Source organism: Fusarium poae, chromosome 2 (assembly GCF_019609905.1).
Source record: "Fusarium poae strain DAOMC 252244 chromosome 2, whole genome shotgun sequence".
NCBI lineage: Eukaryota > Fungi > Ascomycota > Sordariomycetes > Hypocreales > Nectriaceae > Fusarium > Fusarium poae.
Genome location: NC_058400.1, coordinates 1,385,086 through 1,407,317, shown reverse-complemented (window position 1 = coordinate 1,407,317; position 22,232 = coordinate 1,385,086). Strand labels below are relative to the sequence as shown.

Genomic DNA, 22,232 nt, shown 5'->3' with positions numbered 1-22,232 from the left:
GGACACGCCCCGTGCTCACACGATCCTGCCCTCTCTCTCTCTCTCTCTCTCGTCTTGAGGTCAGGTCAGGTCAGAGACATGGCAAGAGTAGATACGCAATATAGTGATACCCCGGAATAGGCTGTGCAATGGAGACGAAAATACCTACTGCTCCTTCGTTGGCTGCCAGGGCGAGTGGCTTTGATGGAGACAGAATCATTGGACACACTCAAAACTTCTGTGCTACTGTTGAGTTCCCTCTCCGACGTGTACAGTGTCAGCCGGGGCTCGGGCGGCCCAAGCTGTCGGATCCTTTCTGAGATGTGACAATCTTGCTTTGCTTTGCTTTGGTTGATCTGACTTTACAGCTGTAGTGTACTAATGTACTGTACTAGTAGCACTTGCTAGTGTACATGTCACTAAAACATTTAGTGCTCAGCTGCTGTGCTTCTTTCCTGCCTTCTATTTTCTTCAGCGGGTTTAGGTCCTGCACTTTAGTCATGTAACTAGACCTAGTTCCTTCCACAGTTGAATGATCGACAGTTGGGTCCGTATTTAACCCTGCATCTCCCCTTAGACTATCCGTACCCGCTTTGGCTTGTCAATCAATCTTTTGTTGGTCTTTGTACCACTTTCCACGCGTGTTTCCCAATATCCGTTCATGATTCAGCCTCTTTTTCTCTCCTTCTTTTTTCCCTATTCCTTTCCTTTCTCTCATTGAACTGTCCTTGGCCACATGATGAAGCCAGCAGTATCACAGGACGGTGACTCCACCAACGCCTCCTCACCCATCGATGACCCTTCCATCTCCCAAGTCTTTGGTGATCCTGTACTTGACTTACACCTGACGTTATGGGACATCTTTGAAAATGCCGTGGCTTCAAAGCCGGATGGAGACGCCCTTGTTTCGATGTGGCAGCCACGCCATCATTTGTCCAACGGCGATCTTCCTCCTTCCACCAATGGAAAGGATAGACCGTACCTCAATTGGACCTATGCTCAACTGAAGGACAAGGCAGAGCGAGTAGCCGAGACGTTGGAAACCCTAGGCTGCCGACCTAGAATGCGGCTGGCCGTTGTGCTTAGTAACTGTGCAGAATGGGCTTTGTTCTTCTGGGCGGCGGCCAAGATGCGCATGGTGTTTGTGCCTATCGACCCAACGGTTCCTCGAGATGCAAGAGCCGCAATTCTATCCGTCAAGGCGAAAGTCGTGGTGGCACAAGATGCAGAGAGTGCAAAGGCGCTTGATCTCTCCCCAGAGTCGAGGGTCTGTATATTGTGCGCAGGAGAAAAGGTTGACAACTGGTTGGAGCTACCTGATATGTTGAGTCCTGGAAAGAAACTGTCAGAATCTGTACCCAAGATGACGAATGGAGTTGAGTTGACAGCCACGGACGAAGACGAAGACGCAGCATTGATCATCTTTACCAGCGGAACAACAGGTCAACCCAAAGGATGCTTCCATACAAACGCCAACATCATATCGCAATGTTGCGACTTTGACCCAGAAGTCAATGCTATGGGGAAGCTCAGATGGCTTATCCATACCCCAGTCTCCCACATGTTTGCCATCAACAACACCCTCCGCGCATGGCGTTGGAGTGGCTTGGCTGTCATCCCCTCCAAGTCCTTCAACGTGGATGCCACGCTCGATGCCCTCGTCAAGGAGAGATGTCACATCATGTCCGCCACTCCAACGCTTGTCAAAGCTCTAATGTCGCACCCAAACTTTCCCAGTGTTGACCAACTCGACCTACGAATTGTCACTATCGGGGGTACATCCATCGGACCAGAAGACATCAAACTCTGCCGCGAAGGACTCGGTGCGCAAATGGCGATCCAAGTATTTGGCATGAGTGAAGGTGCTCCCATCATCACCTGGAAGAGGGCAGATCCTGATTTGGTTGACAGTTGGCATCCTGGAGTCGGCAAGGTTCTTCCAGGGGCGGCTGTGAGGATCTGCCGGCCCGAGACGCGAGAAATATTACCTCGATCGGAGATCGGAGAATTGCATATTGGCGGAACATCCGTCATTTCTCAATATTATGACAATGGCAGGGGTTCTGATGGAGCCATGTACACCGACGAAACAGGGAATTGGTTAGCCACTGGCGACCAGGCCAAGATTGATGACAAAGGAATTGTTTATATTCTCGGTCGTTACAAGGATCTTATTATTCGAGGTGGTGAGAACATATACCCCCTCAAAATTGAACAAGTGCTCCTTCAACAGCACAAAGGACTACAAGTAAGCCAACTATTTTTTGCTTTTTGACACTCCAACACCACTAACTAACGAATACAGGTCCAAGTTGTTGGCGTCGCAGATGATTTAGCTGGCCAAGTCGCTGTCGCTGTTGTTCTTTTACCAGAAAATCTCACAAAATCCGAAATCATTGAAACTGCCAGAAATGCCGACCAACGATATGCCCTAGATGGCGTTTACACTCTCCAAGAACTAGGTCTAGACAAATTTCCCTTGACATCACTCGGAAAAGTCAAGAAAGAGCAGCTCAAAGCTCATATTCTCAAACTCAGACAAGGAAATAGTTCACCAAAGGGTTCGTTTTCACCAAAGGTTTCAGTCTCAACCAAAGATTCAATCTCATCAAAGGATCCAATTTCTCCAAGAAGCTCGAATTTACCAAAAGTTCCTATCAACAAGGCGACTCCAACACCACCCTTTGTCAATAAACTACTTAGCATCTGCGAGCAACTCTTTGGAATCCGACCTTCCATTACAGAAAGCTTCAAGCATCTCGCTGACAGTATCACCCTGCTACGCTATTGCGATCGCGTGCTGCGTGTCTGCGGCCAAAGACTCTACCTGCAAGACCTGATCGAGCACGATACCATTGAGAAGCAAGCCCATCTCTTGCTCTCTCGAAAATTCCAACAAGCGCGTCTTGTCGTTGCTCCTGAAGTACCCAAGTCCAATCCTGCCCAACCCAGGCAACACGTTCCAGCTCCAAACGATGCCATACAAGCCACTCACTCCTGTCAAGACACGGACAAGGACACGCTTTGCCACGCCAAACGTGCTGTAGCACGCGCCGGCTTCTCCCCATCCGACATCGAAGATGTCCTACCCATCCGGCACTCGTTGCATCGGACGGCGATTGGGTCCCGTCCGCAGTCCTACCACAACCGCATGGTCTTTCGCATCTGCAACGTTGCGCAGCATCAGATTCTGCGCGCCCTCGAAAAGGCGCTGGTCTCGAGGCCGATGCTGAGAACCGTTGTGTTCCCTGACTCGAACCGTATCCCGTTCCACGCCGTCCTTGCCCCGAGTCCCGACCTCTTTGCACAGCTTATCCACGAGGTGGACGTCGACACTGAAGAGGATGCGCAGGATCGTTTCAAGGATGGGTCTGCACAGGGTCACTCGTCACCGTTCATGTTCCAGGCTGATCTGGTGAGGACGTCTGAGGGTCAGGCTTTTCTTTGCGTTACCTTTAATCACTCCGTCTTTGATGTTCTGTCCATTTTGCAGTGGTACCACGATCTCGATCATTGGATCCAAGACATAAAGACTAATATCCCTGCAATGACTGCCTATCGACTCTTTTCCGATCTGTTCACACAATACGAAGAAAGTTTGCACGCACAGAACACTGTCGCCTTTCATGTTCGGAAACTTCGAGGCATCTCTCGCTACGGTCGCGCATTGTGGCCACCTCAAAAGGCGCCTGGAATGATGATCGCCAATGACCAAGGCTCACCACATGCTACAGAACGGCGTCAGGTTCGAAACCAAGTTTGGAACGGTGATTGGGAAAGCCGTGCGCTTGAGTTTCAATATCCGCGAACTGGTCGTGTTTCAAACATACCAGGGCTTCCAAAGCTACAGGACGAACACGGCATTCATCCAGCACTGTTCACCAAGAGCGCAATTATTCTCTTCAATGTTATTCAAACTGGTTGTTCTCATGCATTCATCAATGTTTGGGAAAGCGGACGCTCATGGCCCTTTATCCCTCAGTGGATGAACAAACTTCTTCCTCCAGCCATGAGTATTGATGGCCCTACCGTTGAATGGATCCTCAACATGTCAGAAATTATTCGTAACGAAACAGTCATCGAATTTCTCCAACGTATGGCAGCTGAGAGCGAAGAGCTCAAACAACATGAACATGTTCCTTGGAACAAGGTCGTTGAGAAGCTCAGCGACGAAGGAGACGCCGCAATTGAAGCGTCCTTTAGACAATCTTTCGTCTGGGATGTATCCCTTGCTATGAATTTCTCAAAGCAGGGAAGTTTCAAGAGTTTTGAGCCTATCGCACGCTACGATTGGGCTGACTGGTAAGTAACAATCACCATACATTTCTATGCTTGTCAACTACTGACATTGGAACAGCGGCTTCTTCTGGAATGCCTTTATGGTTGATTCGATGAACCTGTATTTTATTGCTTCTTGGGACACGGCGCAAATGAATGATACCGAAGTCGGTGGGCATTGCGATGCTTTGTCTGAGATCCTCCGAAAGCTGGGAGATGAGAACAATTGGGACAAAAAGCTGAGCGATGTGTTCCATCTATGAGTAATGATGTCTACGAAATATCACTGGGAGGCGTTCTGAGTTGTCACATGAATCACGTTTAATTATTTTATCTTTAGTACCAATTTCATGTCAATCGCATGTCAATTTGTTATACCTACCTCTATAGAGGCACCAATTCAAGGGCTTGAGGCCCATCAAACACCGAGTCTTACAAAAGAAACTGTTCTCCCCATTACCTGCCTACATACAGGTCCCCCTTGCACGAGAAGTGTCTACTTGTCACAGTCCCATCGGTGAGCAGACTTGCCATACTTGACATGGAAAGACATAGCTTCGCCGACAATGATGTTGACTTCTCGAACTACAGCAGCGCGAAAACTCGGGTGAAGCAGAGCATTCACCCATTCAGCTTTGACATCTTCGGGGTGCTGGTACTCTCTCATTGGGAGGTACTGCTTGATCTCATCGTCCATTGAGCCAAGAGCCGTGCTGATCATTTTGACACTATCGTCCTTGTCAGGACCGGGACGATTCTGGAACTCGTACCAGACGTGTGCAAGATAATCGTCGAGTTTGAGGAGGCCTGCTATATCGCGGACTCTAAACATCCTGTCGTCAGCCCCGTCATGCGGGCTCGGATCTCTGTTTCCAAAGAGCGGTTTCCAGAGACCCTCCTTGTGCTTGGGACGCTTGACGCCGACCGCGCATCCGCAAAGCATGACAGGAGAAGTTTTGCACTTGTTCATGTCAGTCCGCAGAAGTAGTTGCAGTCGACGAAGACGGCGACGGAAACACTTGATCTGCGTCCTTGCAGCTGAAACGTCCCACTCAGGTCGTGTATCAGGCAGGATGATAGCAACAGAGAGATCCAGAAGGAAATCTACAGCCTGCTTCGTATACTCTGCCTTGGAAGTAATGCAGTTTGGCTGCATTCGAAGGAATAGATCCCAGAAGAATTGAAGATCTAGCCAGAGGTCTTCAAATTCGATCTTGATGTCTTCCTTGTCGGATTTCCTCTTCTCAATTTCGTCCTGGAACTCAGGACCATTGAGTTTGTAGGTTGTGTACACATAGCCTGCTGTTGTTGAGATATATTTAGATACATCCATGAGCTTCTTGTTCTTTGGGTCGGTGTACATACCTGTCGTTCCATTGAACTCGGCCATTGTGAAGATGGAAGGGTCGATGTCTTTCAAAGTACATACCTCGCTGAAGTCCTCGAAGAGATCGCCTTGACCGGTTGGGCGATGAGCTGGGGTGTTGACCGTGGCTCTGGCACGGGGCTGGTCCATGACTCCTATTAAGGACTCAGGGCTGTCTGAGAATCGCACCGTTTTGGTGGATTTTCGGGTAGGGGTTTCTCTGTATTCCGGCATTTTGACGGTTGAAGAGAAAAGTCGTGGTTGTGTGGTTGTGAAAGAATTGAGTTGGCTGGCAATTCAAGTCAAACTTGGTTGATGAAGAGTTAGTTGTCAGAATAGGGGTATTTGTGAGGTTATATTGTATTTAGGAACAACGCAGTAGGCGGTGTGTTCATTTCACATGAAGATTCACCATGGCTTGTTCAGATAACAAAGCCATTGTCTCCTCTGGACAAGACCATATTCCAGGGATGCGTCTATTGACCAGAAGAAAGGCTACTCTGTACATATGGACTCAGGACTGTGTTAAAGATGCCAACTTGTATCAACCGCACATAGCAATTTAAAAAAGAACTAGTTCAAGTATATAGTGAACATGGAATTAGTTCTTCAAAGAACACAGACCATCGATCCATTGTGCGAATATCTTCACCACCCTCTTTGTACTTCAACCCATTGTTCAAAAAACGTCCCGCTCACACTCCCGTTCTTCACTAAACCCATCTAGTATAAATCTCTGCAAGATCTAGCCATCGACAGATCTTATCTTTCTTCATTACCTTTTTCATCAGAGAATTTGTACTTGCTATACACACACACACCAACTAACAACAGTATCGCAACTCAACCAACATTCTCACATCCAACAACTCAACTCAATCTTTTCAACTCAAAACCGCAATCATGAGTTCTTCTCTACGCACCGGTGTCCAGCACTATCTGGAACCTCTTCCCTTCCGTCGCCAATCTCTTCCCGAACGGCCACTTCTCTTCTCCGAGAACTGCCCTCGCGGTAATCGCCCTTCATCATTCGACATGAGCGGGATCTCGAACTTCAACTATGTCCCCAAAACCAAACAGCAGATGTCTCCTGGGGAGTTTTGGAGAAACTTGCTAGCGGAAGTTGAAAAGGTGCTTGGTCCCGACTCAGCTGGTTCTGAGCAGCGGGACAATGGACTTTCACGAGGTGAGTTTGATTCCAACCAGATTTCCCCTATAAGTGAACTTCAATCACTCTTTCCGAGCATTGATGTATCACCTTTGGAAGATGACGATTATTCAGATTGGGATTCAGAGTCTGAGTACAGCGAGTATGGGTATGATGAGCATGAGTATGAGCCTGAACCTTCGACTACACAGAGCGAGTTCTGCCATACTCTCACCCCTATGCTATCACTTCGTGAGCGTGGTGCTGTTCGTCCTGCGAGCGCTCCAGCACTCCGATGTGTGACTGTTCAACACCCTGACTCTCCAGGGATGTGGCAGCAGCCAGAGCTCAGTCCTTTTGACGACTATACTTCCAGCGATGATGAATCTCTCGGTATCGGTAGAGCAGACTCTGACGATTCCCCATGGGAAGATGAGTTTGTTCCCCTTGCAACTACTGGAATGGCCAACGCATCTACCATCTGCCACCCAGCAGATACGCCTCGATTTCTCGAAGACCTCAGTCTTCCCACTACTGGCACTGGTGATTTTGTCCCCAGTCGGTTTCCCACGTTCGCATCAACTGGGTATGGAACCTTTGTCGTGCAGATGCCCTTCACTCCTAGATCTCCAACGTACAGTGAGACCGACCTCGACCTCCTCTATCAGGAAAACCTGATGAGCGAGGATTCAGGAGATGGTATTTGGGACTTTGTGTTCATCTGGATTAACACCATCATGTTCTTTGTTGCTGTGAGCACATATACACTTGTGCTCGTTGCAATTCTGAAGTCGTCCATGAACTAAGGGACTGGACGTCCAGCAGGTGTCTGTCTAGTCGTCAAAGTGAATCTTCCGAATCCGTTCGGGCTCAACAAGATTCTCTGGGTAGGCGACATTTGGCTCTCTGTTCAGTTACCATGGACCTAAGTTTCCCAGACCTTGCAGTATTCGGGGGGTAAGGGGGCTCGATGGGGATGCTGATAGGGTTGCTGATGGACAGGCTGGTTGGTTTCTTGGAGTTTTGGAGTTTAGATTGGAGATAGAATTGAACTGGGGGTTTTGTCTGTTGCTGAGATCATTTGTTTGTTCTTTTTGACGGCTTAAGCTTTCAAAATGGAAACCTCATCGACGACTTAGGACGCCGACTGGGATGAAGGACAGGAAACGGTCCTTCTCGTTCAGGGTCCAAAACATGGATCAATCTCAGACAGATCATGTAACATTTCTCTTTTGTTTGTTGTCGGAGTCAGAGCGGATGGCGTCTTGAATTAGAAAGTCTGCTGGTCAGACATTTCAGGTTATGAAAAATAAAAAGTATTGAATGAAATGAAGACTACCATTGATGTGAAAGTAAGTGAGTGAGCCATGAAAGTAACAAAGTAAGTGCCTTATATCATTCTACACATGTGGATGCAAAACCCTCCGGGGCCGTATCCATGGCATTCCTCGGTTTTCGATATAGTGTTTTGTGTCTTCAGCAACAGCGTTGAAGAGACAAAGAAAACAAAAGTCAACCTATTCAAGGAGGGAGGACAGGGTCCTCCGTAGTGCCTTGACCAGCGGAACCCTGGTGGACGACCAGACTCATGTCGGCTCCATCGTCCTCTCTGGGGCGATGCCCGGCGGCCTCATCGAGGTCATCATCACCACCCACCCTCGCCGACCTCGCCACAAAGAGCCCACGTCCCCCCTCCCCCCCCCTTTTTTTTACAATGTGGGAAGAAGAATTTGAGTCGCAAGACGTGTCGGGGTTTATCCCCTATGATCAAGGGTTTGTCCCTCCTGGCGGGTCACATCAGCAGGCAAACGAGGAGGGTCCGGCACCCATGGACACATCATTCCGCTCTTCTTGTTTGGAACACTGAGCAGCGCGATCCGACCACTCTACTCTTGTCCTCTTTGATATCACCTCGCAAGGCCAGCCAGGGATAGCCCGTACTCGGTACTCCAGGAACTTGTTCAGCTCTTGGAGCGCTGTTAGATATGTATCCAGGTAACTGCGAATCGCCTCTTCGATGGCATCTCGCGATGTAATGTTGTTTTGTGTGTTTTCAGAAGTCATTTTGAAGTCTTTGTGGGTTTCGATGTCTTTGTGGGTTGATGAAGAATTGACTGCCCAAGAGTGGTTATTTCGTTTAATGAATTTCGTGTTGCCGACAATGAACTCGAAACAAAGATGGAACTGATTAACTCAATTGTTAAAGAACAAAGGGACATGCCATCGAAAAACGACTGGACGCTCGCCACAGTTCACAGATTTGTCTCTCGTCTTGCGACATGTTCTTTCCCCCATTCGATCCACATCTTTGTCGTACTCGGCACGAGGTGACAAGAAGTGCAAATTGGATGGGTCAGCAATGATAGGGGCTGGGTCTGGGTGACCAGCAACACCGCTCATAGCTGCCATTGAAATCCCAACATGATCTGGAAGGCCGTGTCATCATTTGCCGGCATAGAAATGGTAAAGGTATGACAAGATGTGATTCAAGAGTTCCGTGGGGGACGACAGGGCTCCAACCAATGAGAATGGGGTCGGGGTGTCATAGTACACGCAGTGAGGTTATGAAAACAAATTGGTAGAGTCTTTCATCCAAGGCGGTGCTCGGAGTTGTTTGAGTGTTATGGACTGCTCTGGTGTGTCCCATGGTGGCTTGTCTCGGGAAGACAGATCATTCTGAAACCAACAGCAAAGGACTGGCTTTGGGGAGGGCATCGTCTGGAAAGGTAGGTACGCTGTGCTAGTAGGGGTGTAGGGCTGACGACATCCCCATTCTCGTGTGCTGGGGAAGATTCCTGTGAGCAACAGAACTGTAGTGATGATGCTATTGCCAAGCGGCATCAAGCAAACCCATCTGTCCTGTAAGGGACTTCAAAAAGGCACCCAGAAGGCGGGTTATAAGACTCTGACACTCATTCGGACACCTCGGGCAAGGCGATGTCCTTGGCCTGGGCATATGGGCCGAGGGCGGCGCCGGGTCTGCAGCCGGCTTACCTGCCGACCGGGGCTTTCTTTCCAGCAAGACACTCTGATCCGTCGTAAGAGCTCCAGAAAGGTCTCGGCAGCTCGTATCTGCACAGACTAATAACCCAATTGCTTGGGCCCGTAGCTTGCTGAAGGAGTTGGTAAGAAGAGCATCCAGTCTTGATAGAGAGCAGAGAGTAATTGCTCTGCATTCTTGCAACGCTTGATAGCTTACTGGATAGCAATAGAATGCAGCTTATCCGGGTAGCTGTTCTTGCTGATCTTGATGGTAGCCGGCATTGTGTTGTATGAGACCTAGGAAAGTGGCCATCTGCAACAAGGTATGGACCGGGGTTGGCTGACTTGTTGGTTGATCGAAGTTGCAAGAGGGAGAAGTTGCTTCTGTCTGTACAGCGCGACAGAAGCTTCCTTTATAGGTCACCAATATCATAGTTTAAGCCGTATGAGTCACGCCTTGGTTAGAAAACCTAGTCTTGAGAGAACCTTAGATATCAAGATTTGTTGATAAGTTGGTCTGCGTGGACAGATTAACCTTTGGTGAAACCTAGAGGAAATTAAGAAGGCCTGGTCGAAAGCCTAAGAGATTGTAAAAGAAAGGAATAGAAAGCAGAAAGGAGAAGGCGGGACACACTTCTAACCACTTCATACGTCACTGACCTTTGCAGCTTTGCCAAATTAAAAATGTACCATTAAGTGATCGATATATAACCATAAACCAAAAGGACATTCTGCGATGCCTTTCCCATTTCCCATACTAACCCTAAATACGCCCAACACCTTACTTTCATCAAACATCACACATCGCTTACTCCAGCTTATCCCTGTCCTCGTCCTCCTCATCCTCTTCAGCGCCCCAATCCTTGAAACCCTGACCCTGAAGCCAACTAACACCCTTTCGCCAGTTGGTCTCACGAATTGCTTGTGCATCCTTCTCGTAGACAACACCAGTGATCATAAGAGCCAGCATAAAGACCCAAACATCACCACCCTTCATGCTCTTCCACCAGCGTCGCTTGACACCAACCTTCCAAAGGCTGTCGACGCTAGTGCGAGCGCTGTACAAGAAGAGACCGCGGCCGTTCTTTCGCTCAATAAAGGCCCAGAGACCAGCGAAGAAGCCACCGAGGAACACTCGTTGGGTCGCAAGGACATGACGGGGAAGCCATTGCTGGAAGAAGCAGATGGACGCCCAGGCTGTGGAAAGAGCACCAGTTGCGAAAGTTGACATGCGCAGGGCCTTGGTAATAATGCGCTGCAGAGTCGCAAGGGGGTTATGGTAAAGAGTGGAAAACTTAGGGATGACTGTAAGTGCAGAAAAGACTGCTACAAAGAAACGAGCAAAAGGCGGGAAAGATTGAAGCCAGAAGGTCAGATAGGTTCGAGCGCATGATGGGTCTCCAGGGTGAAGCGTTGCGCAAGACAGAGAAGTAATAAGCGGGTGCGCTCGAGATGTTAACGGCGCAATTGCACTCAAACTAGGAGGAAGAACTTCCTTTCCAGGGAACAAGGTAGGAGAGACATAAGCACTAGTTACAAGTCAGTAACGAGTCTCTTATCGTGAATGCGTTTACTTACGGCCAGCTGAGACGCGCCATTTGAGCCAAACTGTCAACAATCTCAGAAGTCTGAGGCCATTTAAGACCAGACGCCCAATCTTGAGGACGCGATTGCAAATAACCCGACGAGCTCTTAAAGATCAAATCCCCAAATGGCTTAGGGAAACAATCCCGATCAAAGACAGCAGCATGGAAAAGCTGTCCGAAAGCAAGAGGTTGCAGCATCCAACTTCCAAACCACCAAGGCCTCTCCCTCTTGACGCCGTTCTTTTTACCCCAGATAAGACCATCAGCTTCGCAAAAGTTGTATGCGAATTCCAAAGCTCGGAAGATGGTGTAGATGGCGATGGTCACTCGCATCTTTTGAGCTGGGTAGATGCCCAGAGCGAGACCAGCGAAGGATGCGCCAATGGCTGGCGCAGACGTTGATGTTAGGATTGCTGCAGTTCGGGGATTGCGCGAACGGAAGGGGGCGACTTGAGGATCGAGTAGATGAAAGCGCAGTCGCGTAAAGAATCTAAAGAGAATCCTGTAGAGGAGAAGAATAGTAGAAAGAGAAATAGATAGTCTCAGGGCTGGAGACTTGTAAAAGGGTTTCTTTTGCCCACTCGCATTGACTCTGTCAGACGGTATTAGCCATATATATCAATACTTGGTGAATGGTAACTCACTCTTCTTTGCCCATCCTCTTTGCAACTGCATCCCATCCCTTCATACCCATAAACGTCATGACAAACACCCTCAGCGCATGACGAATAGTCCTAGCATTATAATCATCCCCTCCTTTCGGTGGTTTGAGCGCCTTTTCCACGCGATTCGGTGTTGGTGTTGATCGACGAAGCACACGCGATCGTGAAATAATATATTTATGCAAAGCAGCATATTCGTGTGCCGAAATGGTATAACGCAACGTGTTGCGAAGAACAGGGTCGTTTGTAGCAGCGGATGATCTAGAAGATCGCGAGCTCGAAGCATCGCTTGAAGAGATGGAGTAGTCCATGGTTTGGTAAAGGAGCGGTGTGTTGTATTATGATTGTCGGTTAATTGAAATGATGGTGTATTATGTTCGCGATGGCGTGTGCGCAGTTCCACGAGCTGAGCTCCAGTGGCGCATTCGAGAAATAGCTTCAGACGGCATCAAGAGTAAAGAAAAATCACAAGATGAGGATCTGAACAGCGGAAATGCTGATTATCCAGATTGATACTATCACATTTGATGATGATGGAGGGAGAGATAAGGAACAAGGGATGATGGAAGGTGACAACAGGAACAAGAACCTGGAAATGAGCAAGACGACGTAAAGTGGAGATTGTCGACCTCGGCTTTGACATCAAGACCCTGCTAAGATTGTCCCAGTTAATTAAAGTCATGCTCTTCAACGAATAAAGATGAACGATATTGCCCTTATGGATCTGAATGACAGGGGTTCCCCGCCCTCGGATTCTCTCCATAGGTACTCAAAGACGACACCATCACATGGAAATTCTTCAACATTTCGGTTCAATTAGACTAAGGATTAGTTAGATCTCTCATGATTTACAGCGTCATGCACTGGACATTCACATGAATCTTAATCTTGGGTATTAAACCATTCTTAGAGATGCTACCTAATACCATGTCATCTCTTAAAGTCAAGAGACACAAAGACGCATACTCCATTCGATGCCATAGTCAAGTCACTTGTCATTCATCATAACCCTCCTAATCATGCCCCAAGACCCTGATGCCAGGACGAGTGAGAGTGAACCACCGCTTCAGAGTCCTGACATGCATGAAAAACAAAATCATTAAACAGGTACTTTTTGGTTTCTTCTTCTTTTTTTGCCCTTTCCCTGAGTGCCCGCGATCCCCAAAGTCCTAGTCATTAAAAACATTCCTCGCTTCAAAGTCCCCAATGTTGACATGCCCCTCAACGCCGTCAATCAACCAAAAGTCTCCCAAGCGCATCGTATTGCTGCAAGATAACCTCGTCAAAGGATTCCTCAAGCACGACTCTTTTTGTTTTTCAAATAATAAAAAAACGAGAGTAGTTAGAACGCATTTGCGTACCCAAGGCTCTGATACTTAAGTACCTATGTGTACTAACACGTAGCTGGCAGTGGAGATGATGTCATCTTTTTCATCAGTCCATAACCCATAATATCATCCATCAAATCGAAAAGAAAATTCAGCACCAAGTCGGTTTCAAGGATACGCTGCTTGAGTCGCCACCTGGGGGTTTGCCAGAGGAGTCCAAGTTCGGCTAAGAGCTGGGCTCTGTGATGCAAAAGCAACCACCTCTTCCTGCCAGCCCAAAGCACCCCAAGGACCAATGTAGTTGCGTGGCTCTGGGCTAGAAAGATGGTTGGAAACGACTTCCCATTGCGGGATCTCACGATTCTTAACCATCTCCACAATCTGAAGTCGACGTCGCTCTCTCTCGGTCACTGTATCCTTGACCGCGCGGAACACAGCTTCTGCGTTGGGCCAGGCATTCCTATTTCTGTTCACGCTTTCCAGTAACAACTTGAGTGTTTCGAAAGGAAGGTTGAGAAGAATGCGAGAAAGGATAGCATGGAGCGAGGTTCGCTGTGGCTGAGATGAGCCCGAGGCGTCCGAACCTGGTGACATGACGCTTTCCGTGGAGGAAAGGTCACCAAACTGGATACCGGAAATTTGCTGAGAGCGACGCCCCTTCAAGTGGACTGAAGTTCCTCTGGCGATGGGTGGGGGTGAGAGCTTCCGGTTTGTGTTGCTAGCCAGGGTGGCTTGGGCTGGGAGACGAGCGTAGTGCAACGGGTCAGTAACTGAAGTGTCGAGTTTGAAGGTGTGGTGGATGTTGTTGACGATGAAAGACACAATCCCCCCAAGAATTACTCGAGATCCGACACCATAGTTGAACACGTCATGGGTACCCTCATCTCGATGTCCCTCTAGTGCGAACTCCAGGGCCTTTTCCACCGTCTGCATATCCAACAGCTCCATGGCCAGCCGACAGCCATGTCGAGTGACTGCATCATAGCGGAGGAAGTGGCCAGAGGCAGCATACCCAAGAGCAAAATCAAAACGTTCCGTCAGTAACCCGGCATCGACTGTGGTGCCCTGGTTCATGTTGACAGAAGCTGGGTTGAGCAGAGGCAGTCCATAAAGGCGCTGGACAGCATGGTAGAACGGATCAGGTTGAATCCATTTACTCTCTGTTTCAACAAGAAGAATGGGGAGCTGTGTACCACTGCTGGGCTGCGAAAGACCCTGTAACATTGCGCCTGCGAGCTCAGGGCTGCGTGACAAGACAATCCGGTGACCAGGAATACGGAATGGTTGAATTCTTCTTTTCTTGAATTGAAGCTCCAAGGAACAATCGGCGAACTCGGGCATTGAAAACTGTCGCTGGAAATGATCAATGAGACCCTCGGCGTCATCCATCTCAGGCATCATGGGTGGGGGAGGACCGGTATTCGGCATCATCTGTGGGTAGTCATGACCTCCAAACATTCTGCCTGCATAGTTTGGCGACTGGCTGTCTTCCCCTGGGCCAGAAACGCCGTTTGGCACTGGTGAAGCGAAATGGTTGTAACCGCCGAAATCGTCTGGAAGGCCGGATGTCTGTGAATCATGATAGCTGTGTGGGGGGAATGGTTCCAACGGTGCATAAGCCATCGTGGGTCTACCGAAGTTATCGGTAGTCGTGACAGTAACATGTTCCGGTCTGTAGGGCATCATGTGAGAGAAACCGTTGGTACCGGGAGGCATGTAGGGAAGTTGACCATTGTGTGCCAGCATACCAGGAGGAGGGGCGATACCTCCTGACAAAGGAGCTGGAGATGAGCTTGTCGAGCCATGGAACGCGCCGAAGTGGACGCTACCGTTGCTATGATGGGACTGGTGAAGAGGCGGGCCATTAGGCAACAGAGGTCGAGGGCCACGCATATCACCGTTCGCAGTTGGTCCAACAGGACGGCCAGAAGGTTGGAAAGCAGGAGGCATCTGGTATCGGCCATGAGGGACACCTGGGGGAGGTCGGGATTTCATCTTGGGAAGGTTTTGGTTGTCTGTAGTGGGGCTTTGAGCGTCGAGATGGTCTTGAGAATTTTGAGGCGCTTCACCATCTTGAGGTTTGGTTTCAGCCTTGCTCGCGGCACCGTTTGGCTCCATTTTGTCAGTGGTGTTGTCGATTGGTCCAATATCAATCTGGTTGATGGTGGGCTGATCGGCACGGTCTGAGACCGCAGGATTTTTGTGGGTGTTTTCGTTCTGGGTGGTGGGATGCTCGGAGACAGATGCGACTATATATGGGAAACCATTAGTGAGTTTACTGCAAGGTTCATAGGGACCAAACTTTGTGCTTTTACACGTACCAGAAACATTGTGCGAAGTGACAAGGTTGGAAGTATCGTTCTTTGACTTTGGGGCACTATCAACCTTGGTGTCTTTGGAAGCTTTGGAAGCTGAAGTCGAAACAGGGCTAGACACCGAGCTAGGTTCTGCAGCTGAAGCTACAGGCCCAGCCTTTTTGACCTCAACAGGTGCATTGCCATTTGTGAGCTTCAATTCGGAGGGTGAAGGCGCATCAGGTTTCTGAGTCGCGGCAGAGGCAGCATTAGCCCGAGCTGCCTGACGCTTCACATAAGGCAGTGGGATAGCCGGGAGAGGCTTGGAGGATTGAGCAAGCTTGCTCTCTCCAGGTCGACGAGGCTTCGAGTTGTTGCCGTTGTGAGGCTTGCCGTTTTGGGGCGCCATTTCATAGGCGGGATCGTTGACGATTCGGCGGGGTGGAAGTTATCGACGAACAGGGAGGGGGAGGTGGGCAATGGCAGTGACAGTGACAGTGACAGTGGCCCAGACCTCGACTGAGGATTCGGAGGGAGGTTCTACGGATCTAGAGGAAGAGGCATGGAGAGCAGTCGTCGTTCGAGGTAACTGATGTGCCCTGTTGTCGAATCTGGGCTCGAAATATCGTGTCCGTTAATCGGAGGTGCGAACTGGCGAAGCACTAGAAATGAGGGTCCAGGTGCAACTGTATTTTGTGCGGAGAGCAGGAGCTCAACCAGGAGCAGCTTGTATTGGATGGGAAAAATAGGTTCAAGGAAGGTGGATTAAGAAATGAGTGTAAAATAGATCAAGGTTTTGAGAAATAACCTTGAGGGCGGTGGGGAAGAGTTTTAGATGAGGAGGAATTATGCTCGAAGGTTTTCACCACCGGGTGATGATGATGATGTCGAGTTTGGTTCAAGGTGCGTTGCTGTGCTGCTTGTGGTTTGCTTCCAACGGCTTCCAAAGGATGGAGCGAGTCGCAAGGTAACAAAAATTGGGGCTTTCGTCACAATTTTTCTTGAAGCCTCCCCGCAGGTAGTAGGTCCACTAAGGTTTAGAGGACCTAGCAGTAGTTGGTTTAGCGCAGTCAACAATCTGAACCTCCCGGTCCACTCTCGTCACTCAGCAAACGGGACAGGCTCGAGCGTTGCAGTCATCAAGAAGCAGCCATCCGGCTTCCGATATCCTACTCACATTGTTTGCGTTTACGCTTATAGGCTGACATTGATGATCCATTGTCTGCAGATCTCATGTTGGTTGCCTACAGCATGGCTGCCTACATCACCATGTTTTTGATTGACTCACGATCGAATCCCTTGCATCAGAGCTGAACCTGAAATCACACGGCTTGCATAAGTCTACATGCTGTATTAATCACTACTATCTACCTGTCGGCTAGTTGCTGCTCTAATCCTGCTCGTCAAAGCAGATCATCAGCAAACTAAACAATCAAAGCATTTGCTGAACATGCCCTGAACGCCATACTAAGACGTGAGTTACAGGTGTATGGCTTGTTGAATCACGTTGCGCCCACCAGTCCGCCATTGACAAATTAAAAATCCCAGCGCTGGGTACAAACATAAACTCCATCGCATTAGTATAACCCTAGATTACTCGTCGCCGGTAATGATCCTGGCGACAAGGACGTAAAAGAAGATGGCCGCACCAGCAACAAGGAGTTTGTTGCGGTATATCCATCCTGTGCTCGCATCTCTTTGTTGGTTGACAACATCGACGACGGCTTGTGTTTGATGTCCGCTGGTCCCTGAGATGCCCAGCTGTGGTCGACAAGATCCGTTGTTATCGGCGTCTAATCGGCTGCCCGAAACAGGGTCAACCTTGTTCTTGGTCATCCACTCCCAGTTCTCAACATCAACCTCGGGCCATTCTGCTCTGAACTTGGCGCCGCCATCACCAGCCTTGACATTGCCCTTGTTCGCTGGGTTACCCTTCAAGCTGGAGCCACCGCCAGTCGAGTTCCACCAACGCGATCGAGCAGCAAGTAATTTTCGTTCGGCAGCTGTGCAAGAAACAGAACCAGTTGTCATTTCTTCACTTGTCATGAATGACAGTAATCCGATTAAAATGGTTGAGACTTCCCATGCCGGGTTGAAAGACTTTGGGTGGAAATCGGAAATCGAGAGGCATAGTCGCGTTGAGGGCTGGAATCGGCCGGAGGGTGTGTGCATGCGAATGGCGGGAGGGGCAAAGGGATAGTTCGGGGGGAACATGAGAGTACCCCAGTACTGACCGCCGTGATACGGTGTGTCCTCAGGGCCGGTGATAATATAATGCCATCTGGTAACACTGTCAGCAACTCGCGATTGAGAGATTCAAACGTGACGTAACGTACTCCAGGATGTTTGACTCGGAAGGATGGGCAACGATATAAGGAGGGGGGTTCTCAGAGATGGTTTTGTATTCGCGTGTCAACTAATAACAATAATCAGTACAGCGCATTCGATTACAAGATCAATCATACATACACGCTTGGTGGCGGCTTTGCTAGCCATGCTGACGATGGGGAAGTGTTGGGAGATACCAAAGTGAATGGGACAGATTGCGGGTCGCGTGAGTCGCAAGTCGTAGGAACAATATCTAGTTTAAAGGGATCGTCGCTTGGGGAAAGAAAGTAGGAAAGGAAAAAAGAAAGCGCCTTTTCCGAATGTTCTAAACTTTCGGTATGCTATGTAACTGTGAGAACGATGGAAAGACGAAAGTGGTCAAAGAGTTGAGATGAACAAGAGAGGAACAGGGAGGACGTATACTGGCCTACCTAGTCACTGGGGTCCCGCTAAGTCCGGATAGTCTTTGTGGCTGTGCATCACATGCCGCTATGACGAAGTTTATCAGGGACAAAGACGAAAGAACAAGAAGAGTTTAAGCGCCACAAGCAAGACGAGCCACAGCCTCAGGGTAGAAATGTTGGCCGCTTAGGCATAAGAGACAAAATTACTAGGTCGCCTTATGCGCTTTAACCTGTGGTTTTGCTCATTTATTTTGTATCCTATAGCGAAAAGGCACTAGCACATTGATTGTCCGTCAGGGTCGGAGCTCGGAAAGTACGTACCGAATCGTTAATTGGGAGCTGCCCAGGGTCCATGTGGTTCGACACTTTCCAAACGGTATCGTGAGGGTTTGCAAACTAACATCTCGGTTCGCTGAGCTTTTTTTTAAAAAAATGGCTGCAATTCCTGGCTCGACTGTAGGTCCGGTACGTACATCCCAATTGAAGACTTTGGGGAGAGCACATCGTCTGATATTGCAATAGGCTATGGACCCTTTCAGCAAGCTTCATTCCGACACCGGTTCTTTGTTGCACGAGGCAGAGTCGAGGCCTGAATATCAACAGACCCAAGATGAAGCTAAGCAACGGCGCATGGCCCAGGTGGTAAGGATTCTGAGACAATCTTGGGGGATCTGAGCTAATTCCGTAGATCGGGGATCAGCAGCTGGCGCCCATGACAGTTAATGAGCTTCGAGTTCATGGTGCGGTCAATACACGAATGGAGTTCCTCAACCCCATTTTCCACCCACTCGTTGCCGACAAGACCAACGAAAACTCGACTGTCGGTGGTGTTGTGAACAACCTTCGCATTGCTAGCCAGAAGCTCGACGGTCTACGTATGTTTTTTACTATCACCCCGCAACACCACTAACCATTTTACAGAAATCTTCCAACCTCAACCCGAAGTCTTCCTTACATCCGCACAGCAGACAGACCCCTCCACCTCGCCCACCGATGTAAACATCGACATCCGAGTCAAGGAACTTTCTCGATTTAAGCTGCAAACTGGTACCGACGTCGGCAATGGAGAGGGTTCTGCCTACGGTTCGCTGCTATGGCGAAACATGTTTGGTGGTGCTGAGATGCTCGAGTTGAACGCCAAGGCCGGTACTCGCACACGCTCGGCTTACAGCGCCAACCTTACTGCGCCCGTCTTTAGCAACCCCGACATGAGGATATCATTGGAGGGTCTGGCTTCGGCTGCTGAGAAGCCTTGGGCATCGCATGAGGAGGTTCTCAAGGGCGGAAACCTGCGATTTACTTGGCTCAACGAACAGCGTGACCAGCAGTCCGTTGAGTACTCTGGTATCTGGCGACAAGTTACTGGTTTAGCCGAGAATGCCAGTGCGACTGTGAGAGCAGATGCTGGCGATTCTATTAAGAGCGCTATTAAGCACACATTCCGCAGGGAGAGACGTGACAACCCCCAGCTTCCTCAGAGCGGTTATATGGTTCGATCCGGTCTCGAGATTGCCGGTTTTGGACCTCTTGCTGGTGATGTTGCTTTCTCCAAGGGTGAGATCGAGGTCGGCGGTGCTGTCCCTGTCCCCCTGCCTGGTATCCGTGGACGAACAGGTATCTCCATCGGTGGTGGACTTAGACTAGGCATGCTTTCTCCTCTCCCCCTCGGTTATGATTTCAGTGGCAAACTTCGCTCTACCCGTGTCAACGATCGCTTCCAGCTTGGAGGCCCAACAGACGTCCGAGGCTTCAAGCTTGGTGGCCTGGGTCCTCATGACGGCCTCGATTCCGTTGGAGGTGATGTCTTCGCTGCTGGCAGTGTCAACATGCTCCTCCCTGTACCTTATAAGGGTCCCGACTCCGGTCTCCGATTCCAGCTCTTTGCCAACGGCGGTCGTCTCGTCGCTCTTAAGGATCCCAGGAAGTCCTCCGGCGGTGCTTCCACAACGGAGCTGACTGGATCAGATGTCCGAAACGGTTTGGTAAATGCTGTTGGAGAAGTCTTCAATGGTGTTCCAAGTGTTGCTGCTGGTGTTGGTCTTGTATATGCGCACCCTGTTGCGCGATTTGAGCTAAACTTTAGCTTGCCTCTGGCGTTGAGAAAGGGAGAGGCTTCCACCAAGGGACTGCAGGTCGGTGTTGGAATCAACTTCTTGTAAATAAAAATATAGACGTCCATGTGGTTTGAGATCTTGATCTAGCAATCTATACCCTGTGTTCTTGTAGTTTACTTGTCCGCAGTGAATCAGTCTCGTCCCATGATGATCGACCTGGCGGTCTGTGCCAGCATCTACCCGTGGCTTCTTCAATCTTGTGTCCCCATTCATTATATCGTTGAAGCACACTAAAATCTTTGTGTGTTTGACTTCTTTCGGTCGTGGATAGTTGTGAGCAAGGTGGTGATACCCCTACTGCTTGTGCACCTAACCTGGAGCAACATACATTCTTCATGTAAATGATGATATTAACTACTTCAGAAGCCAACAAACATTCAAGAATACTCAGATTAAAAATGAAGCAATTTAGCGATCAGCTGTACTTCTGTTTCACCATTCTCCCGGAACTACAGTGGTGAGAGGGGTGCAAAGGGGTGCGTGTGATTGAGTGGCCCCTGAACAGGTGACACTCTCTATCCATACACGATAGCATCAATGGGTTTCGAACCCATAAAATGCAAAAAGAAGAGAGGTGCAGTGGGTTGATAGTAGTTAGGAGCGGTTTTTAGAGATTTTAGGTTTGTTTAGGAGTAGTAGGTTTGTTTAGGAGCGGATTCCCACTGCACCACTCCTCTGGCAATATGGTAAGATAACTTACTATATAAAGGTTAGGTAGAGATAGCAGGATACAACTGATGGGTTTCGAACCCATAAAATGCAAAAAGAAGAGTGATGCAGTAGGTCAAGGTGGTTTTAGGTTCGGTTTTTTTGAGAGGTTTATAGGTTTTAGGACGGATTCCACTGCACCACTCCTCTGGTAGTATGGTAGAATAACTTACTATATAAAGGTTAGGTAGAGGCATTTGAGTGCGTCTTGACTGTCAGAAATTGTTTTCGGCCCCCTCGCGTTTGTTGTGTTGATCTTGAGGAGTAACACGCCGATTTGCGCACAACCACGACGCGACTAGGTACCATGCCAGGTCAGTGACAATACCAGAAAACAGACATGAAGTATAGAAATCGCATAAGAAAAGGAACCAGTTTGATGATATCATGATAAAAAGCGAGTCTGGCTTCCACAGTCTCAGAGGAGGCCGAGTTCCAAAAATTCAGGGGGGACGTCTTTCGATGTCGCTCGAGGGTACTTTAGACAATATCGTGGGCAGAACACCTTTCAAGGATGCTGGTCACCTACAGAATAATGTCAAGATGTGTTTTCGAACTCGGAAATTGCAAAAAATGAAGAACGGGAGGTGGATGGTTGAAGGCTTTTTTAGGTTCGGATTTGAGGAGGTTAATAGGGGTTTAGGATTCGGTTGCCATTACACCACCACGCTCTTCATTGATGGTAGATTAGATAGATTGCCTTATAAAGCTGAGAAGGAGCTCGAGGGCTGTCCGTACCGGGGTGACGAGATGTCAAACCATCTTAAACATGACCAACATCAATGTCATGATGTGTTTTCGAACCCCAAAAATGCAAAAGATGAAGATGGGTGGGCAGAGGGGTGATAGTAGTTAGGAGTGGTTTTTAGAGATTGTAGGTTTGTTTAGGTTCCATTGTTTGTAGGATTGTAGGTTTGTTTAGGTTTGTTTGTAGGTTTGTAGGATTGTAGGTTTGTTTGTAGGTTTGTAGGTTTGTTTAGGAACACATTCCCACTGCACCACACCACTCTTCATTACTTAGGATACAAGATAACTTAATATATAAAGCCTTCCTGT

At 48.8% G+C, this 22,232-nt stretch overlaps 8 protein-coding genes across 8 annotated transcripts; 3 read left to right on the top strand and 5 right to left on the bottom strand.

Annotated features, from left to right (window-relative positions):
* Positions 1 to 715: 715 nt before the first annotated feature.
* FPOAC1_004388 (uncharacterized protein) lies at positions 716 to 4,520 on the top strand (the record flags this gene model as incomplete). The annotated part of the gene is made up of 3 exons (XM_044848938.1): positions 716 to 2,227; positions 2,285 to 4,281; positions 4,337 to 4,520. The coding sequence occupies 3 exons, from the start codon at positions 716 to 718 to the stop codon at positions 4,518 to 4,520; spliced, it is 3,693 nt and encodes a 1,230-aa protein (XP_044707648.1).
* A 233-nt stretch (positions 4,521 to 4,753) lies between these two features.
* Positions 4,754 to 5,857, bottom strand: FPOAC1_004387 (uncharacterized protein; the record flags this gene model as incomplete). The annotated part of the gene is made up of 1 exon (XM_044848937.1): positions 4,754 to 5,857. One exon carries the CDS (start codon positions 5,855 to 5,857, stop codon positions 4,754 to 4,756), a length of 1,104 nt encoding a protein of 367 aa, XP_044707647.1.
* Positions 5,858 to 6,526: 669 nt separating this feature from the next.
* FPOAC1_004386 (uncharacterized protein) lies at positions 6,527 to 7,576 on the top strand (the record flags this gene model as incomplete). Its single annotated transcript, XM_044848936.1, has 1 exon — positions 6,527 to 7,576. The coding sequence occupies one exon, from the start codon at positions 6,527 to 6,529 to the stop codon at positions 7,574 to 7,576; it is 1,050 nt and encodes a 349-aa protein (XP_044707646.1).
* Positions 7,577 to 8,567: 991 nt separating this feature from the next.
* Positions 8,568 to 9,170, bottom strand: FPOAC1_004385 (uncharacterized protein; the record flags this gene model as incomplete). The annotated part of the gene is made up of 2 exons (XM_044848935.1): positions 8,568 to 8,954; positions 9,027 to 9,170. The coding sequence occupies 2 exons, from the start codon at positions 9,168 to 9,170 to the stop codon at positions 8,568 to 8,570; spliced, it is 531 nt and encodes a 176-aa protein (XP_044707645.1).
* Positions 9,171 to 10,560: 1,390 nt separating this feature from the next.
* FPOAC1_004384 (uncharacterized protein) lies at positions 10,561 to 12,311 on the bottom strand (the record flags this gene model as incomplete). The annotated part of the gene is made up of 3 exons (XM_044848934.1): positions 10,561 to 11,281; positions 11,331 to 11,930; positions 11,983 to 12,311. 3 exons carry the CDS (start codon positions 12,309 to 12,311, stop codon positions 10,561 to 10,563), a joined length of 1,650 nt encoding a protein of 549 aa, XP_044707644.1.
* A 1,185-nt stretch (positions 12,312 to 13,496) lies between these two features.
* Positions 13,497 to 16,031, bottom strand: FPOAC1_004383 (uncharacterized protein; the record flags this gene model as incomplete). Its single annotated transcript, XM_044848933.1, has 2 exons — positions 13,497 to 15,577; positions 15,650 to 16,031. 2 exons carry the CDS (start codon positions 16,029 to 16,031, stop codon positions 13,497 to 13,499), a joined length of 2,463 nt encoding a protein of 820 aa, XP_044707643.1.
* A 1,184-nt stretch (positions 16,032 to 17,215) lies between these two features.
* On the bottom strand, positions 17,216 to 18,118 carry FPOAC1_004382 (uncharacterized protein; the record flags this gene model as incomplete). The annotated part of the gene is made up of 3 exons (XM_044848932.1): positions 17,216 to 17,903; positions 17,959 to 18,038; positions 18,092 to 18,118. 3 exons carry the CDS (start codon positions 18,116 to 18,118, stop codon positions 17,216 to 17,218), a joined length of 795 nt encoding a protein of 264 aa, XP_044707642.1.
* Positions 18,119 to 18,786: 668 nt separating this feature from the next.
* FPOAC1_004381 (uncharacterized protein) lies at positions 18,787 to 20,513 on the top strand (the record flags this gene model as incomplete). Its single annotated transcript, XM_044848931.1, has 4 exons — positions 18,787 to 18,819; positions 18,877 to 18,996; positions 19,043 to 19,229; positions 19,276 to 20,513. The coding sequence occupies 4 exons, from the start codon at positions 18,787 to 18,789 to the stop codon at positions 20,511 to 20,513; spliced, it is 1,578 nt and encodes a 525-aa protein (XP_044707641.1).
* Positions 20,514 to 22,232: the final 1,719 nt, after the last annotated feature.